Below are 14,296 nucleotides of genomic sequence, written 5' to 3'. Positions count from 1 at the left end.
AAACATCAAAGTCGAGTTTTGTTTTAAAATAAATTTCTCTATTGTCAAAGAAAGGGATTAATTTTTTTTTATTAATTTGGAAGCTCACTTTAGTAATGAATAATTTTGTGAAAAAATTTAATTGATATTTTTGAAGTATGAATGGGCTTAGAAATTTTTTTTTCAATTGAAAGGAGTAAAATGAAGATGAGGCATTTTGGGTCAAGTAAAATTTAAAAAAATATTTTTTTAAATCTAAGAGGGGCAAGATTGTCTGGGACTTCACATATGTCGCAAGATTTTTTCAAACTCTTCACACAAATTGCATAAAATTTAAAAAAAAAAATTAAACTGGAAGTTAATGATCCTGCACAGTTAGAAATTTTGTGTATTTGTGTTAAAAAATTATTTGGCTAAATTTTTTGTGTTGATTTTTAACACAAAAATCTGTTAATTCAACACAAACCGTTTGTGTTATTTTACTTTAACAGATTTTTTATGTTAAATGAATGGAAAATCTAGAATGTAACACATTTCTTGTGTTATTTGAAAATTAACACAAAATTTGTGTTGTTTGACTAAACGTTTCCGCGCGATTCTTCATTACCATAACCAAGCAAAGCGTTGTAGCAGCATTGTCTGCAGGGAAATTTGGATTATAATTTATTTACAATTAAATATATACATTTTACAATTAAATTTAGATAACTTTCATACCTTTTTGACCTGGTTCAATTGTTCGCTAAATTGACATAAGTTCTACTAAGGGTAGATCAGTATACTTGAGTTGATTAGGTTATGTGCTTATGTTTATTAGTTGATTTTAACACAAAAAATGTGTTGTTTACACAAATGTTCTGTTAAATGTACACAAATTTTCTGTCAAAAGAACAGATGTTATTTGTTCAATTTTATTTAACATAAAATTTGTGTTAAAGATCAACACAAACGCAATGTGTTGAATTAACACAAAAAAAAGTGTATATCGTTTGCAACAGACGATTTGTGTTGAATTTAACACAAAATTTCTAACTGTCTGAAGTTAGCCGACAATTTAAAATTTTTTGATTTTTTTTTTTCAACAAATAAATTGCAAAAAAAAAAAACTAAAAAATGCACGTATAGAAAATTAAAAAATCTATAGGTGTAATTTTTTAAAATATTTTTTTTTTATAATTTATCGGTTTGAAGAAAATCCAAAAACTATTTGACGTCGGCTCACTTCAGAATCATGGAAGTTAAAAAATAAATTTACTATTTACGACAAAGTAAAATTGGCCTTAAGGTTTTTTTTTTAAACTGGACAAGGCAAAACGAACATGAGACATTTTGGGTCTCAAAAAAAAAATCGTTCGAAATCTACCTGGGACTTAATTGTATCAGACTCTTTTCCTAAATTGCAGAGGATTAAAAAATAAATTCTATTGTTAAAATAAAATTGAAAATTCTTTTCAACCCCCAATTAAAATTTTTCTATTGATGTAATATATATGTGGTAATTTTATATGTAATATATTCATAGCTCCAGTAGTAGTAGTGCATTCAGTCGGGAAATAACCGAGGTCACCTCACCTTTAATCTGCCGACACACATATAATATATGTATATATAATATATCTAATATATACATAGCTTTTGTATTGTTTCGCCTCCATGCCGTACCCCATGTTCATATATGTCGGTCGAAAATTCCATAATTATTATACATCCTCTTGTATATACATACATCAAGCTTTCTCTTAATCAAATATCCAAAACTCAATCATATTACGACAGAATTAATAATTGTCTCAGGTATCGTATTAATTTAAACGGAAATTAATGAGAGCTTACATAATTAAATTCTCCCGCCACAGTACCAAATTCAAATGACAATTCATTTTACAATTACCTCATTGCCTCCATACTTTTTCTGTCTCTCTCGTTACATGGAATCTTCTCAATTTTTTTTTTTATTGATTTATTTTTTCAAAATTTATTTTAAATATATTAATGCGCGATTATTGATAATAACTTTTAATTCAACTATTATTTTTTTATTTATATAAATTTTATTCTGATTAGATTTAGAATTTAAAAAATTGGAATTTTTTTCGACTTTGACTCTAAAACACTGAATTTAAAACACTGTCTCAAAAACACTGAATCTAAAACACTGGATTTAAAACACTGATTCTAAAATACTGACTTTCAAAAAAACTGACTTTAAAACACTGACTCTAAAACACTGGATTAAAGACACTGATTCTAAAACACTGACTTCAAAACACTGACTCTAAAATACTTTATCTAAAACACTGATTTTAAAACACTTACTCGAGATCATGATACTGAAGTATGATCCTGAAGTTAGCAGACATTTAAAAATTTTTGAATTTTCGTTTTTCAATAAATTAATTGCAAAAAAATAATATAAAAATATGCACATGTAAAAAATTTTAAAAACTACAGGTGCAATTTTTTCAAATATTTTTTTTTTAATGTTTTATCGTCTAAAAAAAAAATCCAAAAATTATTAGACGTCTGCTAACTTCAGGATCATCTCGAGATCACTAGATTTAAAATACTGATGACTCTTAAACACTGAATTTAAAACACTGGCTCTTAAAAACTGACTTTAAAATACCGACGCGAGATCACTGAATTTAAAATACTAACTCCTAAACACTGACTCTAACACTGACAAAAGTTATTAATTTAAAATTTAAAAGTATAACAATAAAATTATCTCACAAGTGGCCATTTTTTTTTTATTTTCCCATACGTCGAACTTTCTAAAATATCTGTCCACATTTTCGACTAACTTGATGATAATATTTAATATATTAATTGTCCAATGTCTTCTACTCATTTCGATTCACTGTAGCTTCCAAATTAACACTGAGTCCAACTAATTTTTAAGCACAAAACAGGGCTGCCAAAATGGCGGCGGTAATTTGAAAGTTGCGCGCCCCACGGAAAAATTTCGAACTAATTAAAAAAAAAGCCGAAACAAAGAACTCAAATTAAAATTTTACTGAATTAATAATTAAATTGACTGTAAAAAAATATCAAATATCAAAAAGATAATTTTGAAATTTCTAAAAATAACTTTTATTTATTTGACACAAACTTTGATAATTATTTTCGAAGACTTTAAATTTTACAGCAGCCCAACCTGACCTGCTGACCCTGTCCTGTGAATAACTGTCGTATCAGGTACCAGCTGTCACTTTTACCAACAACATAAAACTTTATATTAATTTTAATCATAAATTAATTGTAATTACACAAATTTAATTTTCCCGCATAAATAAAATTAAATGGCGAATTTTGTTTTTATTTCCCCCTGTTCATCTACACCCGATATACTTTAAATCTAACCTATACATCAATCAAATTGTTTCATGACGCCTATCACAAGATTTATGTATATATTTATTTAATGAAATAAATTAATTAAGTGAACATATGATTTAATTTAATAAATTAAATATGACAAGAGTGAAACGTGATAAAATATTTGTCGATTTAAATGACCCGACTATAAAAGTAAAAAAATTCAAGAAGAAAAAAGATTTAGAGAAATTGAGAAAAAATGTTTTAGCTGCTAAACAAAAAATGGCAAGTTCTTTAATTATTTTTTTAGTTAATTAACTTAATAAATTAACTTACACCAGGTAATTAATAATAAATTTTATGATCCTGAAGTAAGACAATAAAGTTAGAGGACATCTGAGAATTTTTAAAACTTTCAAATGATAAATTAAAATGTTTATAAAATAAATATAAAAAAATGCACGTTTAGAAAATTCAAAAATCAGTGCATGGATTTTTTCAAAATTTTATTATTTTAATTTTTTTATATGTAATTGAAAAATTGTATGTTTGCTACATTTACACTCATTCCCTAAAGTTTGCAAACAATTGAAAAGTTTCGAATTTTTTTTCAAATAATTAATAGTAAAAAAAAAAAACTAAAAATATGCACATGTAGAAAATTAAAAAAACTACAGGTGCAATTTTGCACGACTCATGATGCGAAGCATCAGAGAGTGTTTTACGATCGAAAAATTTTTTTCGCCTCACTTTTTTCAAATATTTTTTTTTTAATAATTAATCATTTTAAAAAAATCAAATAATTTTTAGATGTCGGCTAACTTTAGTATCATTAAAATATGACTGAAGTTTTTTTCTCCACAAATCAATGACAGAAAAAAAAAAATATGCACATGAAGAAAATTAAAAAAACTAGAGGTGCAATTTCTTCAAATATTTTTTTTTTAATTTATCGTTTTTAGAAAACTCTAAAAACTATTAGATGTCGGCAAATCATGATACTGAAGTTAGCTGACATCTAATAATTTTTGGATTTTTCTCATAACGATAAATTATATCGAAAAAAATATTTTGAAAAATTGCATCAATAGTTTTATTTATTTTCCACATGTGCATATTTTTAGTTTTTTTTTTTTGGAATCGATTTTTTGAAAAAAAAATCCGAAAACTTTCAATTGTCTGTCAACCAAGATGATGGCTAACTCTAGTATCATTAAAATATGATGACAGTAAAGTTACCAGACATTTTAAATTTAAATAAATTTTTTTAAATAGATAAATAATTCAAAAAATATATTTCTAAAAAAATCCACATGTAGAAAATTTAATAAACTATATATGCAATTTTTCAAAATATTTTTTTTAATATTTATTCTTTTGTTAGAAAGAATCAAAATGTTGTTAAACGTCTGCTAACGTTATTGTCATTAAAATATGACTGAAATTTGTTTTTCTCAACAAATCAATGACAGAAAAAAAACTAAAAATATGCTCATGTAGAAAATTAAAAAAACTACAGGTGCAATTTTTTCAAATAGTTTTTTTTTAATAATTAATCATTTTAAAAAAAATCGAAAAATTGTCAGATGTCGGCTAACTTTAGTATCATTAAAATATGACCCTGAAGTTTTTTTTTCAACAAATCAATGACAGAAAAAAAAATAAAAATATGCACATGTAGAAAATTAAAAAAACTACAGGTCCAATTTTTTCAAATATTTTTTTTTTTAAATTTATAGTTTTTAAAAAACTCCAAAAATTATTAGACGTCAGTGAACTTTATTATCATTTAATTTTTTACGTAATTGTTAATCTTCATACCCCGCATTAAGTTGTTTGATGACTGTTTGATATTTTGATATGTATATATTGTGTGCAAACGTAATGTAAATAAGTAAATAAATGTGACAAAGATGTTGACACAATGAAATTAAAAAAAAAAATGTCGATTAAGTAAATGAAATCCTTTGATCACGATGTCAACTGAACAAAAGTAAACTCCAACTTGTTTCAATAAAAACTTTGAGAAACATCAACAATAATATCAACTAACTAATCTTGTTTACTTTATCCCTTGTAATCCTTTATTTTCCCGCTTGTTCATTTGTTTATTTATTCATTTTTACTAACATTTTATAAAATTTATTTCAGAACCGGAGCAAAAAAAATACACAAGAAAAAGTAACCAAAAATTCATTGGAAAAAACTCTAAATAATTTCGCCCAGATACGACAAAAAAATGTATGACAAAATTCATTAACTCATTTTGTTTAAATAAATAAAAAATTATTTATTTTATGACAGGAAGACGAAACTCAGGGTATCAATAGGAGTAAAAAAGTTAAAAATAAAACCATATGTTCACGACTTTTACCTGAGCCAGTACGTAAACTTAATTTTCAATTTAAAATTTATTATTAAAAGAAAAAAAGACAGTAATGATTTTAATTTATTTTAAGAACGAAGTAATGAATTAATTTGTTAATTATAAAGTTAATATTACTTCTAATAAAAATGAAAGTTTTTATTTCAAGCTTCTCATTTGTTTCAAATAAATTATAAATGTCTATATATATTTTTTAATATTTATATTTATAATAATAATAGTAATTATATATTTAAGTCCATCGGAATATTCAAAAACGGCGCTAGGGGTAAAGAAGTACGAAGAACTTCAAATTTTCCTTTTCATCAGCAGAATGAAGCCCGTTTACGTAGCGACGTTTTCAAATTGTTAAATGGCGAAGATATGACGTTTCCTAAGTAAGCTGACAAACTTTTTAAATAATAATAATAATAATAATAATAACAACTCCAAGTCAGTTAATTAGAAAACTTGAGTCCTAGTAAACGCGATATACAATTTAAGTTAAATAAAATCAAACTTCATTCTTTGTTATGAATTTAATAATCTATTAACTTAACAAGATTTTAAATTATTTAAACTCTTAAATTACTTCTGAGTAATTAAGAAATTTTTTATAATGACGTTACAAAAATTTTTTTAAAGATTGAAATAAAAATGAAGAACTGACTCCACACGGAGAGAAGAGAATGGTAATAATTACCCTTCTGCAGGGTAACCAGTCCTATTTTTTAAAGCATAGGAATCGATACTATGTAGCATGGGAATGATTATCATTCTTCTGGTAATATTTACCATACTACATAGTAATCATGCTACTGGTAAATATTACTTTGTAGCATAGTATTCAAAGTCATGCTAGAATGGTACTGAGCCCCATGCTGTATAGCGTGAAAGCAGCTTACATATTAAGCGCTGCTGTATAGTATATACGTCCAATATAACCTGTATATTGGGGTGGTCGTTAAAAATTAAATTTTCTCAGGCGCCCCATAAAAAGCTTCTTTTTAGTTAGAAAATGCATAGGGAATTTGGTTTTTTCTTTTTAAGTAAAAAGAACACGTGCCTTAGGACGATCAAAGTTCATTTTTCGATACAATCGTGTTTTTCTTTAAATATCTCATGAAATATGCTGATTACAGATACAAATCATAGGAACAATTTTGTAGGAAATTAAATTCTTGGCAAAAAAAGACATGTTCATTTTTTTTATAAAATGTGTATTTATGAAGATATTTTTAAAAAACTTTTTTAGATCTCATCAATTGAGCATTTTAAGGATTACGAATTTCAAAAATAACGTTTTTTCTTAAATATAGACAATTTCGTAACTCGTAACATATCAATCATTAATGCTTGTTGTAGTTTCTATATATTTAGGAAAATGTTATTTTCAAAGTTTGTAATCCTCAAAACACTCAATTCATCAGATCTAAGAAAGTTTTTTAAAAATATTTCCATAAATACACATTTTATAAAAAAAATGAAAATGTCCTTTTTTGTTAAGAATTTAATTTTCTACAAAATTGTTCCTATGATTTTTTCCTTTAATCTGCATATTTCATGAGATATTAAAAAAAAACGCGATTGTATCGAGAAATGAACTTTGATCGTCCAGAGGCACGTGTTCTTTTTTCTTATAAAGAAAAAACCAAATTCCCCACATATTTTTTCACTAAAAAGAAGCTTTTTATAGGGTGCCTGAGAAAATTTAATTTTCAACGACCACCCTACTGTATATATATTAATCTTAATTACTATTTATATCAATGAATATTATTTTAATGAACATTATCAATCATACGAAACTCAAGTATTATTTGACAAGTATCATTGTCTATTGTGTTCTGATTTAAAATGTTATTCTACCAAACGTATCGTCACTGCTGCAGACGGAAAAATGTATATTCCAAAGCGCTGGATTTAATATTTTTAATTTAAATAATTGATCACTTTCTCTACATTAATAATTCATAGTTAATAATTTTACTTACAATAAAATATTAATTAAATGTATTTTCAATAAATAATTAAATTATTATAATATTTTTCTAATAAAACTAACCCATGTTAAAATATGTTAATGTTAATATTTATTGTTTTATTTAAAAATTTTTTAAATCAGTTAAAAATTTATTTATTATTAATTAAATAACCTAATTTTTTAATTATAAAAACTTATTTTAACATTAACCTTACTACCTTGAATGGAAGTAGCTTCATCGAAATTATAATAATTCCAATGTAGCATATGAATGATTCCCATGCTAGCATAGGAATGATTACCATGCTAGCATGGCTAGCGTCACCATTAAAAATCGGACAAACTACTATGTCAAATAAATAATACGGCTAAAAAAGTTGCGTTACTCTGCTACATGGTAATAATTACTATGTTACATTGGAGAATATACCATTCACTTCTCTTCGTGCAGTTTTTAAAATTTTTTATAACAAATATCGGGTCCAAATTTTCTTGCATGCCCATCTTGTCTCTGGGTACATTTTAAAAAAAATTTAACGCCTACTTACCCCCCTCCCCCTCTCTTATTTATTATTATTATTATTATTAATGAGTAGAAATTAACAATAAAAATTAACCACTAGGGAAGCTGTTGAAAATGAGGTCTCTGAGAACGATTGCAGTGAAGATAAATCGGATCCTCTTACAGTAAAAAATAATAATAATGATAATAATGATAACAGTATCAAAGGCAGTGGCAATTACGCGAGTATCAACGATAGAAGTAGGTAAGTAGTATCATTGAGAGCAAACTTATCGTGACAATTTTATTCCTGACGTAATAACCCTCTAGTTAATATTAAATCTTCTTTTATTCATCTGCTTATTTTGTTTTTTTAGAAATATCAATGCGAGAAAAAATAACCAGCAACAACATAAAAACTTTAGCAAAATGGAAAATCTTCAAAGACCTGAAAAAACTAAGAGAAGATTATTTGAAAATGACAGCATCGGCAATGAAGTTGACGACAATCTTGACAATATTCCAATTGATCCGCTACAGTAAATTATTTTTTTCACACTTACTTTCACTTTATTTATTTATTTATCTTACACTGTAAAAAATTGTGAGTGAATTCGGAGTGATTACGATTTTATTTAAATCTGAATTCACTCTCACTTGGAGTTCTGGAGTAAAAAAAAAATCATTCTGCACACGGAGTACAGTCGACTATCAGTCATAAGCCTAGTCTAGGGGACAGGGGAAATTTTTCTTGGAATTTCAATCTCCCCACTTCCGCGCGTTTAGTTTTGTTCTCGATTACTCGTTATAAGCCTGCTTTATTTTATATTATTTTAAACGTTATATTTACATTTTGTTACATGCGTTAGTATCCCGATTTTCCTAGTGCTTATAGCGGTAAAATAAATTCTTATCTTTTTACACTAATAATAATTTTAATCAAAAAAATTATAATGACAACGGTATTAATTACAGTAATAATAACGAGCAACCTGCAGCCACTACGTGACTGCCTAAATATCACTACTAAATTTATAAAATACGCAGAAAAAAAGGATATCTTGCCGCAAATAATTTTAATTTGCACCAAGAAATTTTATGCATTATCAATTAAATACAAAAATTGTCTTGGGGCCAGAAAAGATTTTTTTGGTCAAGAAATAATTCCTTGCACCAACTAATTTTTTCTAGTTCTAAATAAATTTTTATTCTCAATTCACAATGCAAAAAAATTTCTTGGGGTAAGTAAAAATTTTCTTTAGGCGAGTAAAGATTTTTTGTGTCAATGAATCCTTTTTTTTTTCTCTGTACACTTTTTTGACTTTGAGAAGCTTCCTAAAACCAAAAGGGAGAATAAAAATCTGTCATTTTGGAATAAGTAACGCGATATAAATAATATAGCTATATATTCAGTGACATTCGGTCATATTTAGTGACAGAATAATTAAAGTATTAATTTATTTAAAGAAAATAAATACGATCGTCTTTTTTCTCGCGTAATTTAAATGAAATTCGAATGATATAGATAAATCTATTTATCTCAATACTTGGCAATTAAAAAGAGTTTGAACCATGAAAAGGCACAAATTCAAGTCAAGACCTATCTAATGACACCAATTTCAATAACATTAACTAATTCTATCATATAGATATGGCGGGAACAAAATTTTCCTTATTCTCGTAATAATATAGATAATTTTATTGATCAACATCATGCTCAATAAAACTTTTAAATTTTAACAGAAGCTTCAGCCGTAATTAATCATTACAATTATCAACAATAAATTATATTTTACTCATTAATAATTAAATTATTATCCGCGAAACATCGATAGTAAATTTTCATAATTAATTTTGATATTTTTTTCCTATTGCTAGTTTATGATTTAGACAATTTTTACGGAGGCTTATAACGGGTTCTCTAGTACGAAACTCTTTAAAGTGGTTAAGTGGGACTGTTTGGACTCAGTACCTGCCGATTGAGGGGAAGTGGCCTATAGCGGACAGGCTGATTAATTCGGAGTTTTAATATTAAAATAAACTTCTCTCCTGAGTGAATTCACTCCAGATTTACTCCGCTAATTTTTTACATTGTACTTATTTATAAATAATCAATAATAATTATTGCAGTTTTTCACCTCGGGCCAGGGAACAAGAAACTGTCGCCAGTAAATCTAGTAAAACTGACAATTCTGACACTGATGAATCAGACCAATCATGGGACCCACTGGCCAAAGAACTGTTCGAAGACCTGTGTGACAAAATCGATGAAAGTTTTGACGTTGATTACTCTAAATTAAATATACCAGGTAAACTCCAATTTATTTTTTCCGTTACAAAATCTGACTCTTTTTATTTTTTTATCTCACATTTAATTAAATTTAAATTTTAAATAAAAGCTTCAGTATCGAGCATTGCCCCCAATTTATTTCGCAAATTCTAACAAACAATTGTCTGTTTATTTATAAATTACAATTAAAAACAATAATAATAATTATGACATTAACGGTTATCTTTAGACCCCGTTACGGAGATAAAATCGAGACTAGCAAACATTTATATGAGGACACACAGTAAACGAGGCACAGCTTCAAATAACAATGACACTTATCCATTTCCAAGGGCTGGTACATCTCGTACTAGTGAGAAGAGTACCCAAGTGCAACCATGTACCGTAACAAGTGATAATAATGATTCCACTCCATTAAATCCATTTACTAAATCAACGCCTCATGATTATGAGACCATCGAATTAAGAATTAAAAATGCACTGGCAGCTCTTCCTGACAAACTTGTTTTCCCTATACCTGATCCATTCTTCTGTGTCGACACAACAGAACCCGAAGAAGCTGAGCCTGAGCCATCAGCATCATTGACTACCGGAGTAAATAAAACCACCGAGACCGATAATAAAAATATAGACATAGACGCAGACACTGTGATAATTACAGACACAGATTCAAATCGCAATGGAGTTAAAAAAAAATTATCAGATGATAAATTAATAAATAGAACTGTAAACACACCAGTGGGCAGTACAGTTTCATCTCCACCAGTCGGTTGGGATGCTAACGTCGAGAATGAAAGGAATTTAATTCGTCGTAATTTAAAGCACATGCCGGCGATACTGAGGAGAACTCAACCACGTGAATTTTTATTTGATCTTGAGCATCTGAGTGAAGTTAAACCTTCAACAGCTCAAGTTCCACAAGCACATTCTCATCTCGATCCACGTCCTTATGCTCTGCCTAAAATAACACAAACTCAAGCTCATCCTTTACAAACTGATGCTTGTCGTAAAATCAATAAAACCAACAATCATGAATCCTTTCCACATGAATTCTTTCAACCTCTATTACCAAAAGATACTCATTATTACCCACCGGTAGATCAACAATTACCCTACTATCCAACTCCAAGTGCGATATTTAAGCTCGATAAAAAAAATAAACATATAAATAAAGTTATTAATCCGTGTTACAAAAATCCGTGTCTCGATAATTATAATTATGAAAATAATTATTATTTTGATGAAAAAAATGTAAAAACATCAAGAGAAATAAAAGGAAATTTAGCTCCCGTATTACAAACAATAACTGCTGATAAAATGGAATCACATTATCCTCTAGCGTTTTCACAAAATGGAATTTTAAAATCACGTACTGACATTCACAAAGACGATTACATTAGATTTAATGGAGAGAAGCGCGAACTCAATAAAGAGACTACTGCTATTGCTACTAAAACTAAATCCACTAAAGCTACTACTTGTACTTCAACTGCTGCTGCTGCTGCAGAAAACGGAAATTTAAATAGTAAAAAAAATTTTTTACACAATTATTTACTTCCTCATTTAAATCCACCGGTTAAAAATGATACCAATACCGGGAAATTAAAATTTTTTACCCAAAATCATAATCAACGTGACGTCAATCCGCATTTACCGCAACAATATTTACATAAACCAGTTGCGTATGAACCGATACCACTACGACAGGAAATGAATAATACCAGAGAATTCAAAATTAATAATGAATTTTTAATTAAAAATGAAGATACAAAAAATTTAACTTGGAAATCTACAGCAGCAGCAACTGCGGATACCGAATGGACGGAGAGACACAAAAATTGGCTGATAAATAATAACATTTATGAAAATAAACGGCCAGCTAATGACGCAGTAGTCAATAGATCGAATAATAATTTAAAATTAAACATCGACTGCAATAATTACAGTCAAGATAAAATGCTTTTGAACGAAATAGTCATGAAGAATTTGAAAATTTTGTCATCCGATGATCAGTACAAGCCGGAGTTATTTGCAAACGATCACGAATACTTTATGCCGCAGTTGCATCCACATCAGGGCTATTGTCACCAAAGTAAGGAAGAAAAAAACTTGGGAAAGTTATCCCAGCCCTCTAAGTACTTGGCGATGATTAATGAGCATCAAACTTGTCCGCAAATTCCGCAACGAGTTCCCATTTACTTTAATGAACCTCTTCCAATAAATAATCAGCCGACTACTAATACTAATGCTGAAGGTATTTATCACAGAAATACTGATAAGGGATTCCCAGCAAAGTATCGAGTGCCTCAGGAAGTTAGACATCCGGATAAACAAGTTCGATTTGATGTACCTATTGCGGTGTTTGCTGCTAAAGATAAAAGTAATGAATTTTTATCATCCCGTAAATATCCTGAAGCGAGGAACGCCGTCCATGTTGATGGGAAAAATAAAACCATGGGTAAAATTAATGACCATTGTAATTATTTGGGTCATAACTATGGTAGATTTGTTAATGATCCTACTAAATCGGTGATAAATAATAATCAAATGCATTTAAGTGATGGTAATTTGCTATTAGATAATAATAGTAGTAATAGGGTACGTAAAATAGTTCTTCCTGATGGTCAAATTGGATTATTTGTTCCTGAACATTACGTTGATAATCATAGTAATAGAAGTAATGTTAATAATAGTAATAAAAATGACAATATGTATTTAAAATAAGTACGTTAATTATCGATAATATATCACAAGTAGCTGGCTATTTGAATATATTTTGTGGTATATATATTTTCTTTATGGAAAAATTATTATTTCGTTGTTTTATGAGCAATAATTGTTTAAAAAATTTTTATAAGGAAATAATTTTGTAATAAATATTTTAAATGAAAAGAAGTTGTAATTAATTGATATGTTCGATCGAGAAATAAATTTTTCAAATTTACTTTTGTAATTAGTACTCTAAATATTAGTGATTGGATATCTATTTTAGTCGTATCGATTTAGGGTAAGTCAACCCCTGTCTATATAGATCGATATCTTGGAAACTGTTGATCGAAACTAGATCAAACATAAATGAAAATTGTTTCTGAAAGTCTCCTCTTTAATTTGAGCCCGATCCCGTCCCTTAATCTCAATTTTTCTAGAAGTTATGAATTTTCAAAGTCTCTGCTTCCAGATTCAAAAATTTGATTCCCCGAAAATCTATCTCTCTCTACATAGATCGATATCTTGGAAACTATTGATCGAAACTCAATCAAACACAAATAAAAATTATTTCGTAAAGTCTCCCCTTCAATTCAAGCCCGATCCCGTCCCTTGATCTCAATTTTTCTAGGTTACGAATTTTTAAAGCCTCTACTTCCAGGTTCAAAAATTTGATTCCCAAAAATCTAGTTCTATATAGATCGATATCTCGTAAACTATTGATCGAAACTAGATCAAACATAAATAAAAATTGTTTCTGAATGTCTCCTCTTTAATTTGAGCCCAATGGCGATCCTTTATATCAATTTTCCTAGAAGTTACGAATTTTTAAAGTCTCTGCTTCCAGATTCAAAAATTCGATTCCTTAAAAATTTACTTCTATCTATATAGATCTATACAGATCGATATCTTGAAAACTATTGATCGAAACTCAATCAAGCACAAATAAAAATTATTTCTTAAAGTCTCCCCTTCAATTCAAGCCCGATCCCGTCCCTTGATCTCAATTTTCTAGAAGTTATAAATTTTCACTCTACTTCCAAATTCAAAAATTGTGTTCCTTTGTGTGTTCGTATCAGTAAAGTACTCCACAGAAAATGTCCATGCGTACAAGTTCATGTACAGAACAAAACAGCAGTAAGTTAAATAAAA

The 14,296-nt window shown here is 28.0% G+C and overlaps 2 protein-coding genes across 4 annotated transcripts in view; one reads left to right on the top strand and one right to left on the bottom strand.

Moving 5' to 3' along the window:
* Positions 1–2,016, bottom strand: part of LOC130677045 (gamma-aminobutyric acid type B receptor subunit 2) — a 125,090-nt gene extending 123,074 nt beyond the window's left edge. The window contains exon 1 of the mRNA XM_057483602.1: positions 1,871–2,016. The gene's annotated coding sequence lies outside the window, so the exon portion shown is untranslated. The remainder of the gene's footprint in view (positions 1–1,870) is intronic.
* Positions 2,017–3,137: 1,121 nt separating this feature from the next.
* LOC130677580 (uncharacterized) lies at positions 3,138–13,325 on the top strand. 3 transcript variants are annotated; one of them, XM_057484396.1, is made up of 8 exons: positions 3,139–3,582; positions 5,449–5,538; positions 5,602–5,679; positions 5,921–6,060; positions 8,270–8,413; positions 8,526–8,687; positions 10,279–10,457; positions 10,668–13,324. In XM_057484396.1, exons 1-8 carry the CDS (start codon positions 3,454–3,456, stop codon positions 13,160–13,162), a joined length of 3,417 nt encoding a protein of 1,138 aa, XP_057340379.1. In that variant the 5' UTR covers positions 3,139–3,453; the 3' UTR covers positions 13,163–13,324. The 3 variants fall into 3 exon arrangements, with proteins under 3 accessions (XP_057340380.1, XP_057340379.1, XP_057340378.1); XM_057484395.1 differs by having other exon boundaries at positions 8,267–8,413; XM_057484397.1 differs by lacking the exon at positions 5,602–5,679 and having other exon boundaries at positions 3,138–3,582; positions 8,267–8,413; positions 10,668–13,325.
* Positions 13,326–14,296: the final 971 nt, after the last annotated feature.

The sequence above is a fragment of the Microplitis mediator genome, chromosome 11 (genome assembly GCF_029852145.1).
Source record: "Microplitis mediator isolate UGA2020A chromosome 11, iyMicMedi2.1, whole genome shotgun sequence".
In the NCBI taxonomy this organism is placed as follows: domain Eukaryota; kingdom Metazoa; phylum Arthropoda; class Insecta; order Hymenoptera; family Braconidae; genus Microplitis; species Microplitis mediator.
This window is presented reverse-complemented; position numbering and strand designations above follow the sequence as displayed.

Excerpts from the sequence above, each read along its gene's own strand:
- LOC130677580 (XM_057484395.1), top strand. The coding sequence starts at position 3,454 with ATGACAAGAGTGAAACGTGATAAAATATTTGTCGATTTAAATGACCCG. Across the intron at positions 3,583-5,448 it reads TAGCTGCTAAACAAAAAATG|AACCGGAGCAAAAAAAATAC; the intron begins GCAAGTTCTTTA and ends AATTTATTTCAG. Across the intron at positions 10,458-10,667 it reads CTCTAAATTAAATATACCAG|ACCCCGTTACGGAGATAAAA; the intron begins GTAAACTCCAAT and ends GGTTATCTTTAG.